This window comes from Diorhabda carinulata, chromosome 1, assembly GCF_026250575.1.
Source record: "Diorhabda carinulata isolate Delta chromosome 1, icDioCari1.1, whole genome shotgun sequence".
In the NCBI taxonomy this organism is placed as follows: domain Eukaryota; kingdom Metazoa; phylum Arthropoda; class Insecta; order Coleoptera; family Chrysomelidae; genus Diorhabda; species Diorhabda carinulata.
The window spans coordinates 32112627-32124845 of NC_079460.1; the positions used below are offsets into that span (position 1 = coordinate 32112627).

At 29.8% G+C, this 12219-nt stretch overlaps 2 protein-coding genes across 2 annotated transcripts; one reads left to right on the forward strand and one right to left on the reverse strand.

Moving 5' to 3' along the window:
- Positions 1 to 374: 374 nt before the first annotated feature.
- LOC130899799 (endoplasmin) lies at positions 375 to 6686 on the reverse strand. Its single transcript, XM_057809959.1, has 11 exons — positions 6470 to 6686; positions 6327 to 6413; positions 5385 to 5545; positions 3796 to 4228; positions 3379 to 3695; positions 3165 to 3316; positions 2908 to 3079; positions 2524 to 2827; positions 1621 to 1852; positions 1237 to 1491; positions 375 to 693 (listed from the first exon to the last, which is right to left on the reverse strand). The coding sequence occupies exons 1-11, from the start codon at positions 6513 to 6515 to the stop codon at positions 504 to 506; spliced, it is 2349 nt and encodes a 782-aa protein (XP_057665942.1). The 5' UTR covers positions 6516 to 6686; the 3' UTR covers positions 375 to 503.
- Positions 6687 to 7132: 446 nt separating this feature from the next.
- LOC130899815 (ruvB-like helicase 1) lies at positions 7133 to 11607 on the forward strand. The gene is made up of 6 exons (XM_057809960.1): positions 7133 to 7384; positions 7644 to 7947; positions 8057 to 8319; positions 9081 to 9372; positions 10976 to 11122; positions 11203 to 11607. Exons 1-6 carry the CDS (start codon positions 7244 to 7246, stop codon positions 11424 to 11426), a joined length of 1371 nt encoding a protein of 456 aa, XP_057665943.1. The 5' UTR covers positions 7133 to 7243; the 3' UTR covers positions 11427 to 11607.
- The last annotated feature ends 612 nt before the right edge of the window (positions 11608 to 12219 follow it).

The window sequence follows — 12219 nt, forward strand, 5'->3', positions numbered from 1 at the left end:
TTGTATTATGTATATATTTATAGAACCTTTTTGAATATCAAAATATTTTCTCTTGACTTTTTGAAAATTAACTCTCTTTTTAGCAAAAATTTTTTAAAAGAAACTTTACTAGCCAAATGTTCCATAATATTCCTTTCTTAAAATTACAATTAAACAATATATGTTTTGAAAAAAACATAACAATGATCGAATCCATTATTGGTTCACAATTTCTCATTTAGTCCTCCAGTGGAAAGCAGAATTGCATAAGCTGAAGAAATATTTTGGCTGGTTCAATCTCTAGCCCCAGCATTAAAAATCAAATAGGTGTGATTAATTCGTTATACTTCCTTAACTTTATCGATTAACTATTGTGTTTAAAAAGAAAACAACAATTAAATAAATAACATTATCTAATCAAAAACAAAAAAAGATACAAAAGTGATATAGACAGTCTTGTACATTGTACAAACAAAAATTGTACACCACACTAAGCACAGAAACTCTCACAATGGAATGTCTATTTAAAGTTCATCATGTTCTTCATCGCGAGATTCGGAATCAGCATCTATATTGTCTTCATCTGAAGCGCTATCATCAGGTGCATCTTCTTCCTCTTCTACTACTTCATCTAAAGGAATGCCTAGAGTTTTTCGCATCATTGCTTCAATAGATTCTGCAAAATCTGCTGTTTCTCGTAACATATACCCAGACCTACAAAAAATATTATTTTCTAGTTAAATATAAGATCTCTTTATTTATAAAAAATATTTTTAAAATAAAAAAAATCCTATAACTTATAAATTAGATTAAAACTTATTTCATCCACTGCAAATAGATGGGTACGAGTACAAGATTTACTGTCAAATTTTGGTTAGAAAATAAATATGAGAATTATACCTTCCCATATTTATATACATATACAGAGTGTGTCGCACCAAACAGTACACCTTGATATATGGTAGATGGACACTTCCATTTTTATGATAAAAATATCTGTCATCTACCAAACCCCTTCTTCCTACTTCTTCAACCTCCTAATTTGAAGGCACTGTGAAGTTATTAATAAATGTCCAGTATATTTTTGTAGATCACCGACTTATTCAAGTTCCAGGACAGATATTTTCAATTGTTTTAAACTAACTTAAACGTTATTAAAACTGGAATAAACTTTTTTAGCTATTTTGGGTCTGATATAATTACCGAAAGATAATACTAACAAAAAATATGCTATTGAAGAAATATCTATTAGTTTACCTCAATGTAGCTGTCCTAAACATCATTTTAGCCATATCCCTTGCTGTAGGATCACTAGGATCATCAATTACTCGTTTAAGAAGTTCTTTCATTAATGGATGTCTAGGATTAATTTCTAAAGTTTTCTTTTGGCTAAGATAATAGGAACGTTGTGGATCATCAGATTTTTGGTGAGCGTTGGATACTGCTAGCCTTTCCATGTTTCCAGTCCAACCAAACAGGCTAGCTACTAGAGCGCAAGGAGAATCTGTTAGCCTAAAATGGACAAATATTAAAAACTATTTGAAATATATCAACCATACAGTAATTATTATTGAATCATCTGTTTACACTCTATTCAATTTTAGAGAAATATTACTTATAATAAATAATGAAGACACTTGCCTTTCAGAAATTGTAGCCTTAGCAATATCATCTTTTAAAGCATCATCACTTAACCATTTGGTTAGAGGCTCAAATGTTGACTTCAGTTGTTCTAGTTGTTCTTTGCCTCCTTCGGTTTCAATCAAACTGAAACCTTCTTTGGCTACATTTTGAAATTTCTTTCCTTCAAATTCAGGGATAGCAGAAATTGCATATTCATCAACAGCTTCTACCAGATATAAAACTTCATAGCCTAAAATATTTACAATGAATATAGAAATGACGAATTTTTAGAATTACACTGTTATAAAAGAAACAGAAGATACTCCACCCCATAATTGAAATCTATTGTATTTTTTGTCCTCTCGCCACATTTGTAATAGTATGATGTGTCAATTCAATATTTTTTCTAATATTATTACGATTTGTAAATTCTGTTTGCTCATATTATTTGCAATTACTTGGTTTTTCAAATATTTTTAACTTTAGTTTATTATTTGTTCATTCTACTGTATCATTATCTTTACTAGTATATCAGTAATTTCAAGATTTTTTCTTCACCTCTCCATCATTTTGAGTTGGTTGTTCATTTCTAAATTGATGTTTTTTTTTTCGAAGTACTATCTGTGTTTTATCTACGGTATTACTCAGTTAACCAATTCTATGTTACCTTTCTTTTGAGTTCACATCGAAACTGTGATTATAAATGTTATTATATACTGTTTTTCCCAATTTGATTTCTTAATGTTCACTGAAATTTACTGATTGACAATAACAATTATTCCTTTTGGTTTCAAGTTTGATGATGATTCATTTTAAAATCTTGCAAATGAAAAGTACTTCCCTAATATTAACTTGGTTATGATGATGTCTATTATATTTTCATTTGAACTGTATATACAAAGATAATAGTATAAATTTTACCTTTACGCAATAATCGTTCAACAAATGGTGATTTGGATACTTCATCTCTAGATGATCCAGCTATATAGAAGATTTTGTCTTGTTTTGGTCTCATTCTACTAACATAATCTGACAAGTTTGTCATTCCTTTGCCATTAGATGACAAAAATCTCAATAATTTTGCCAACCTTGTACGATTAGCTGGGTCCTCAATTGTTCCCAATTTAATATTAGTAGAGAATTCTTTCCAGAATTTGTCATAATCTTCTTCGGGAAGTTTTTTAAGCATATCCAAAACTTTACGTACCAACTTCTTTTTGATAACCTTGAAAAATAAATAGTGTCAGATTTGAAACAATTTGAGACGAGTATTATAAAACTGAATGCTTTATAAATAACCTATACCTTAATCAGTTTGTGTTGTTGCAAAGTTTCACGAGACACATTCAATGGCAAGTCATCTGAATCAACAATTCCCCTTATAAAGCTTAGATAGGAAGGCATCATATCATTGAATTCATCAGTGATGAAAACACGGCGGACATATAATTTTATATTATCAGTTTTAGTTCCATACCTGAAAGGGAATGTGTTTACTTCAAGAACAATATTATCATGATTAGATTGACTAAATTGAGCTATTTTTTTATAAAATTATCTACCTGTTAAAGCTTTCTGAGGGCTGAACTGTGGGAACATATAACAAGGCTTTAAAGGTAACTTCTCCTTCAGCAACAAAATGAATCTTGGTAAGTGGATCGTGGCTATCTTTGGTTAATGTTTTGTAGAAATCAGTATACTCAGAATCTTCAACCTAATAAAAAATAAGTTCAATGCATAATTGATTATTTATTTGTCTACATTGATAAAAAATACCTCTGTAGGTTTCCTTGTCCAAATAGGTTTACTATCATTCAACAATTCCCAATCCCAAACAGTTTTCTCAACTTTTTTAGTTTTTGCTTTGTCTTCTTCTTTTTCGTCTTCTACAGCTGCATCATCTTCATCTGTGCTGTCTGATTTGTCACCAGGAGCCTCATGATCTAGAGGTTCTTCAACTGTTTCAGTATGACTTGTCCAAAGATAAATTGGAAAATTAATAAATTGTGAATATTTCTTAACCAAAGTACGAATTGTGTCATGTTCCAAGAAGTCTTTTGCCTCAGGTTTTAATTCCAAACTGACAGTTGTTCCTAAACAGTAACCAATACATGAATCCATCATTAAATTCTAAATAGTAATCAAATAGAGAATCTAACAAAATAGTCTATACGATTATTATTCAATACCCACCTCTCTTCAAAGAGTTTCCTCTAGGATCTTCAACAATGCTGAAAGAAGAAGAATCAGATTCCCAAATGTACTGCTTATCATCATTATTTTTGGTTGTAACAATAACTCTATCAGCTACCAAAAAGGCGGAGTAGAATCCAACACCAAACTGGCCTATCATATCATTCATATCTTGTGCTGAATCTGCACTTTGCATTTTGCTCAAAAACTCAGCTGTACCAGATTTTGCTATAGTTCCCAGATTATTTACTAAATCTTGTTTGCTCATTCCTATACCAGTATCAGTTATATGAAGCATACCAGAATCTTTATCTGCTTTTATTCTAATATTCAATTCTGGTTGTGTATCAAGAACCCCTTTGTCAGTTAGTGAGAGTAATCTTATTTTATCTATAGCATCTGATGCATTTGAAATTAATTCTCTTAAGAAAATCTACAAGATCAAATAATTATTTTTATGATTGAGAAATAGGTAATATATATTTCAAATAAATTCATTGGAAGAAACAAGGAATACAAATGAGGGATTTTTATTTTTATTGAAGTTCTACCTGGCAGCATTTAACATATTTAAGTTAAAAAACACATTGAAAGAATCCTCTAAATTCTAATGCTGACAATTAGGTATTCTATATAAAACTTGTTTTCATATCATTGGACAATGCCATTAAACTGTTTATTTTATAAGTCTATATGTTTACTAATACTCCCATATATTTTTATGTTTGGCATATGGAATTTGGCCATCTGCTTGCAATGTTCTAAACATCTTCAATCCTTTGTGAATTCTATGCTGTCACTGATTTCTTTTGTTATTTGGCAAACAGAAGTGAAGTTGCTAAAAGTCAAGTTTCTAAAAATCAGTTTACTGACAGGCAATAAAAATGGTCTTAGCATTTTCAATATTAAATTATGCCACTAGAAATTGTTAGCCCCATATTGATATATTTGTAAAGTTTTTTAAATATAGGTAGGTCTGAGACATCAATTCTTGGTTGCTTCTGGTAAAATTATCTATTTAAAATTACTATATAATATAATATTGCATGTTCAGTTTACTTTTTAAAGTGATTTTGTGTTATTTTCTTTTAATTTGAATATTTTTATAACAGTGAATGTAATAAAATGTTAATGATTACATTCCTGACTAATAAATGAAATAAAAATATATAGTTAATGCTGTGAAGTAAAGCTGGAAAGGAGATCGCAAACAGTACAGATTAACAATAAACTGATACCAAAACTGAATAAACATCCATGCAAGAGGCATCTTTGAATTTTCCCAAATGTGATATTTGGTATTGGCCAAATTCCAGTTAACAGTGTATAATAATATTTACGAGATTCTTGAATTTATGACTAGTATAATGATTAAACTAATTTTTAACTCCTCAAATATAAAGTTCTTTAACAACTGTGGTGAGAAGAGCTTGATTCTTACAGGAACATTAACCAACTTGCTTCACAAATATTATTCAGCATCAATGATTCTATCTATTTGGAAGATTAATTAAGTATATATACTAGTGTTAATTATTAGGCATATATCATTTTTTTAACTTGTGATATAATATCCAAATTCAACATACCTCTTTGTTTCTATAAAGTGAATTGATAATAAGTTTCATCATTCTATTAACCTCAGTCTGGAAAGTGAACTTTTCTGACTTCTCTCTTAATTCCTTGAGCTGGGCAACATTGAGACCATCTAATTTAATAGCTTCTTCTTCTCGTTTAAGAGCTTCATCATCTGAAATGAAAAATTACAAATTTCAACTTTAAACTTGAAAGATCTTGTCCAGTTTCATTGTTATTTTTTCAATACTGTAACTATATTGTGTAAAAAAGGTTTTATTGATTAAACAAACCAAACAAAATGAATGAAGATATTGAATCGGATACAAACAAATTGATACCTTTTAATGTATGTTTTAAAGAAAAACACCTTCTGGGAAGATCTAATATTAAAATTGGGAAGCTTATAGGTTTAGGTAAGTCACATATAATATTTAAAACACTGTTAATAAAATTTCTGGAATTAAAACTTCAATCAAATGTGTTGAAAATATTTATAGTTGTTACTACTGTTCATTTCAATTTCTTTAGCACCAATTATTACTGAAAAATTTTATACAAACACTACTAAACAAGATGAGGAAAATCAAGACACTATAAAAAAATACTTTGATAAGTTAATTGCACTGGGACCTAGAGAAAAATATTATAAGCCTATGACTGAAAACCAAAAGTAAGTAGGTAGTTTGATTCATCCAAGACATCTAATTTTTTTTATAATAAACTGCTCTACATTTGTGATATTTGATTAAAATCAATGTTTCTCCATACTTCCCAGTCTCTTCTGAATATAATGTATTTTAACAATATTTTAGGTATGGATGGTACAATAATATCAAATTTACGGAAGGAAACTGTGAGTTGAATTTTCACAAGAATACCAACATTTTTATTCATGAACATCTTATGAATTACGCTAGGATTAGGGATTAATTATTGAAAAATGAAATTCGCACCTGTTCTGGATCCTTCTCTACTAGCACCTAAATCTGCATCCACTGTTTGTACAGATGGTTCTTCAATTTCATCGCCTCTTGAGACACCTGCAATTTTTAAGAAAAAACATTAAACTATTTAAAATAAATGATAAATTACTTACCAATCAAAATAATTAAACTAACAATTAAAAATATATACTGCTTCATTTTGCAGTTTTTCCTCTAATAATAGTACATTCAAATCATAGATTTGGACACCGGTATTCTAAGTTAATCTCAATATGACGTTGCTCAAAACTAAACAAGTCCAGAATAATAATAGTCAAATTATTGTAGTTATAGAAAACAATCAACCAATAAAAAACTACCACGCTAAATGTCGTATAGATCAACCAATAAAATGCGTACAAATAATTCCACATCCATTTGGCTCCTTATTATTGGTTAATAATACTTAGAAATGTGGTGGAAAATTTGAAAATGGAATAATAAAATAAAGGAAATGATAAAAATGAAAATAGTTTTTCACTTATATTACATTTCATAGCATCACATATTATTTTTACTTTGAAATAAATATAATTTAAATTCTATTGTTACAGATAATAACAAAATCTTAATATCAACTTAAGTTTAGAATATAACAAAATAATATTAAAAGACACCTTAATAAGAAATTACCATAAAAATAATCAGAACGAATGATAGTTAATTATTACTTCATTTGATTAGTGTTAAACTATTTTAATAACGTTAATATTTGACGTCATGGTTCGTCGATTTAACAATATTTGTTCGCTAGAAATTGGCTTAAACTTATGTTCAAATAACAATTGACATATTTGACATATTTCTGTTTCCATATGAACGTAACAAACGCGGTAACGATTAAACAATTGTGAATATTATAATAATTTTATTAAATCGACATAAAGATGAAGGTGGAAGAAGTGAAGAGTACAGTAAAAACTCAAAGAATCAGTGCCCATAGTCATATTAAAGGTTTGGGGTTAGATGAAGCAGGCATCGCAATTCAAGCAGCGGCCGGCTTGGTAGGACAAGAACAAGCTAGAGAGGTAACTTTTAAAAATATTTGCTAATTGATTCATGAGCACTACTATTATACTTCAGATATTGAGAAAAAGGACTAAATTGCTTAACAAACGGTTATATTTGTAAAATGACACATAGTTTTTATTTGCTCTTTTATTGCTCATTTGTTTTCATATTAATTGATAAATCGGCCTTACTGAGGTATAAATACTTTATTATTTATTATTAATCACATAATTCTATTGTTGTAATCTCCTGATTATTTAAAAACTATATTTCAAGGCTGCTGGTGTTGTAGTCGATATGATTAGAAGCAAAAAGATGGCAGGCAGAGCAGTTCTCTTAGCTGGACCTCCAGGTACTGGAAAAACGGCTATTGCACTAGCTATTGCTCAAGAACTGGGAAATAAAGTACCCTTTTGTCCAATGGTTGGTTCTGAAGTGTACAGCTCTGAAATAAAGAAAACAGAGGTACTTATGGAAAATTTTAGAAGAGCTATTGGTCTTAGAATCCGAGAAACAAAAGAGGTATATGAAGGTGAAGTTAGCGAATTGACTCCAGTTGAAACAGAAAACACTTCTGGAGGTAAGAACTCTTTCCAATTGAATTTAAAATATAAATTAGATAATTATATTATGAAGGTGTTGCAAGTTTACATGTCAGGTGTAAGTTAACAAAAATTTAATATTTATAGGTTACGGTAAAACTGTTAGCCAAGTTATTATCGGATTGAGAACTGCTAAGGGTAGTAAACAACTGAAACTTGATCCTAGTATATATGAAGCCCTTCAAAAAGAAAAAGTTGAAGTTGGAGATGTTATCTATATTGAAGCTACAAGTGGAGCAGTTAAAAGGCAAGGTAGATCTGATGCTTTTGCAACAGAATTTGATTTAGAAGCTGAAGAATATGTACCACTGCCAAAAGGGGAGGTACACAAAAAGAAAGAAGTTGTACAGGTATGGCTTTTTTAACTATTGAATTATAGATTTAACATTAATTAAAATCAAAATTCAATGCTTCTTAACCACATTTTAAGTTGTCCTTGGTACAGGATTTAAAAATTTGCTGACATACTTGTGTATTCTGATCTGTTCAGTGTCTCTCCTTTGTATTTTTGTCCTCCCTGGTTTTCTGAAATTTTCATCATGTCTATAATATTCATTGTTGTATTCTATGTTCGTCTTTCTGATTGGTATTATAAACTGTGAAATTACATTTTAGCTTTGCTACTTTCTTGTCGTTTTCTCATTTTTTAGGCCTATTTAAAGATTTCAAATTATCTCTAAGCCCCTTTTCATCTCCTTTCAACAATTTCATTTAATTCTAAAAGTTCTGTATATGTCTTTAGTTGTGTTCTCATTAGTTTTAATAGTTTTCATTACCCCACATTTTTGTTGTCATTTTTGATTCCCACTTATAAAAATTTCTCTCTTAATACCTTTTTATTAAATGTATTTTTGATTTCTTCCACTAATTTATACATATTATTTGGTCTTAAACTAATAAGTTTCTGTTAATATCCTTGTATCACTTTGCTTCCCACTTTGATATCCACTTATTAAAAGTTTTTATATATATTTTTTATTCTATTAAAGTTGTGTCAATATATTTCATCTTCCATTTCTTCATCTATATAAAAAATGTTTAAATGTAACACAAGTTATGACAGGGTATTTTTCCATTTTAAATTGAAACTAATCAGTGATTTTTTTTGTAGGATGTAACTTTACATGATTTGGATGCAGCAAATGCAAAACCACAAGGAGGTCAAGATGTTTTATCAATGATGGGACAACTCTTAAAACCAAAGAAAACAGAAATCACGGACAAATTAAGAAAGGAAATCAACAAAATAGTTGACAAATATATAGATCAAGGTATAGCTGAATTAGTACCTGGAGTTCTCTTCATAGATGAAGTTCACATGTTGGATATTGAAACATTCACTTATCTTCACAGAGCATTAGAGAGTGCCATAGCACCTATCGTAATATTTGCAACAAATAGAGGTAATTTGTCTAAAATTAATTTCTACTTTACTGAATAGTCTTTTGAGTTCTTCAGAATGCAGATGTAATTGTCACAAACTTGGATTATAACAAAAAAGATAAAGCAATAATAATCAATACACGCAAAAAGTCCTTCCATTACCAGTGTTGAAGAACTCTTATGATTTAATAGGGATGAATTAGTTATTACGAAAAAATCTTTGTAAAATCATGAAATCACAAAGATAAAAAATGACAATTCAAATGGAAACATCAGATAACAAAAAAGAAATTAAAGTAAAGTGTATAAACTCTAGAGCCTATCTGAATGTTTGACATCCATTTATGGTGTAGTAAAAGTGAATCAATTATGGCCATTACCTAATAATGTAGGTAATAATAATTAGAAACTGACTACTTGAGGATCCAAAAGATAGTTTATTCTAAAAAGTTGCCATAGGTCAAATAAGTAGGAAACACTACATTACCATATAATTTTTTTATTATCGAGATAGAATAAGACATTGTTAATTTATGTATGAATTGGCTAAAGCAACTTGTCATTAGAGAATACTTCATTAAGCTTACAAGGGATTATATGCTGTGAAACCATTCCATTAACTCATACCAAAAAAATTAAGAGAATATAGTCCCCAGCAAAATGAACACATAATTTGTTATTTGGCTAAAACTTGTTTTAAGAATATTAGATTTTTTTTGTTCCTTGATATACCATACTCTAATGATCTTCAAAATAATAATTTCACCTCAGAAGGATATGGTGTAGCTAATGCTTTGATTGTAGAAGGCTTCTCACATTTACAAGTAGCACGTATAGTCATTCTAGAGTTTTGAGAAGGTTCCAAGAAATAGAAAAAACGATCAGGTCTTGAAACAAAAGTTTGATAAATCTACTCCACATTATCAAGATTTTATGTGGCACTATCAACAAGAAATAAATACTTAAACGATGAGAAAATGGCATAGAGAACTTGAATTGAGGCCTCTACTGCTTGTATCTTGAGCTCTGTTAACCTCAGTACATCAAAGAGCACAACTGTTAGCTAGAGAGTGTTTGGTGCCAAAACCACCAGTGGTACCAATTTATCCAATGATTGATATATACCACTAAGCATAAAAGGGAATAAAAGGTTTGTATAATTCTGTAAACAACTGAACTATGACTATGATAGCGGATCAGAAGTAGTATGGGGTGGCATTAATATGAAGAGTCGTATTGGCATGGTGATCATTGAAGGAAGTCGTCTTAATGCTCACTGGTACATTATTTACATATGAAAACCACAAGTCATATCTCTCAGAGTTGGAGAAAATTTTCTCTCCGTGCATAAAATTCCAGCAAACAGTCCCCGACCTCAATCCCATAGAGCCTCTTTGGGATGTAAATGATGAACGCTTACAAGCTTCATAAAAAAATCTATCTCTCAAATATTTTCTGTCTCTTAGATTCATTAGAGTATGGAATTATCTTAATAAAAAAAATGAGATTTCAGCGTAATATAAATTCATATTTATCAAGTTTCAATCAATATAAAAATAAATTATTTGTTGATTTTACTGGGGAGTGTAGTTCTTCTATATATTGCAATAATTTGGATTTCAGGTCGTTGTTTAATTAGAGGAACTGATGATATTTACTCACCACATGGTATACCTTTGGATCTTTTAGACAGACTGTTAATTATTCGAACAATTCCATATAATCGAAGTGATATGGAACAAATTATTAAATTGAGGGCTACTACAGAAGGTACTTTTTATTATTTTTCATAAAGTTTTGGGTGGAATTGAACCAATTAATGTAGAGTAAAATTTATTTTTTCACTCTAGGTTTGGAAATTGAACCGGAAGCTATTACTAGTTTGGGAGAAATTGGTACAAAGACGACCTTAAGATATGCAGTTCAGTTGTTAACTCCCGCACATCTTACAGCTAAAATTAATGGGCGCAATAACATAATTCAAAGTGATATAGAAGAAGTTGGTTCATTGTTCTTGGACGCTAAAGCTTCAGCAAAAGTTTTGTCTGAAAATAAAGAGAAATTTATGACATAATTAGTGCATTTCTCATTGATTTTTGAGGAGTGAATTTCATGTTATGGTATTTTTTGCATCTCGCTTCATTAAATTTATGTTTGTTTAACTGAAGAATTTTGAGATATTTTCGTTGTTTATACAGTTGTATCAGTTATTAAATTGTATATTGATTTGTATAGAAATACATTTTTCAATTAGTTGGAGCTTCATTTGAACCCACATCTGATAACATACATCATACTATAATTTAATTTTTAATTTATTTCGTTATTAAATAAGACCAATAAGTATCTGAGGAAGCATCTCTATGATGAGAGAAAAAACAATGCAAAATAAAGAATGGAGCATTTTAAGTCAGTTATTGGTTGTCCAAGTAATTGATGAATCTCGTCGGTTTGGAAGAAGACTATTACATCTCAAAAATGTGACTTTTATGTTTTATCGATAGAATAACTCAAAATCGTGTGAGAAATTATGTGGAACACTGTTCTAACTTGTACTTTTATTCAAACCGCCAGGGCGCTCTGCTTGAAACTATGACATCTCCCCTCCCTTTTGACAAGTATTGAGAAAGACCATTACATTTCAGTTAGCATTGTGAAGTCGCTTCAGAAAGTTCAACAAAAAAACAATTCCCCTTGACGAAGCGAAGCAGATCAAAAACAGAAGCTTATCAAGCTCCTCGTCTTCTTCGTGCTCGACATGTTCATCTTGTAGTAGCTCAAGTAATTCTTCCCTAAGTTCTGTAGATGATACTAGCGAAGACCCAAATTATTCTTCAAATAGTAGTTCTTCATCCTCTAGCTCTGGC

Excerpts from the sequence above, each read along its gene's own strand:
- LOC130899799 (XM_057809959.1), bottom strand. The coding sequence starts at position 6,515 with ATGAAGCAGTATATATTTTTAATTGTTAGTTTAATTATTTTGATTG. Across the intron at positions 6,414-6,469 it reads TAGTTTAATTATTTTGATTG|GTGTCTCAAGAGGCGATGAA; the intron begins GTAAGTAATTTA and ends TAAAAATTGCAG. Across the intron at positions 694-1,236 it reads TTTAGGACAGCTACATTGAG|GTCTGGGTATATGTTACGAG; the intron begins GTAAACTAATAG and ends TATTTTTTGTAG.
- LOC130899815 (XM_057809960.1), top strand. The coding sequence starts at position 7,244 with ATGAAGGTGGAAGAAGTGAAGAGTACAGTAAAAACTCAAAGAATCAGT. Across the intron at positions 8,320-9,080 it reads AAAAGAAAGAAGTTGTACAG|GATGTAACTTTACATGATTT; the intron begins GTATGGCTTTTT and ends TTTTTTTTGTAG. Across the intron at positions 11,123-11,202 it reads ATTGAGGGCTACTACAGAAG|GTTTGGAAATTGAACCGGAA; the intron begins GTACTTTTTATT and ends TTTTCACTCTAG.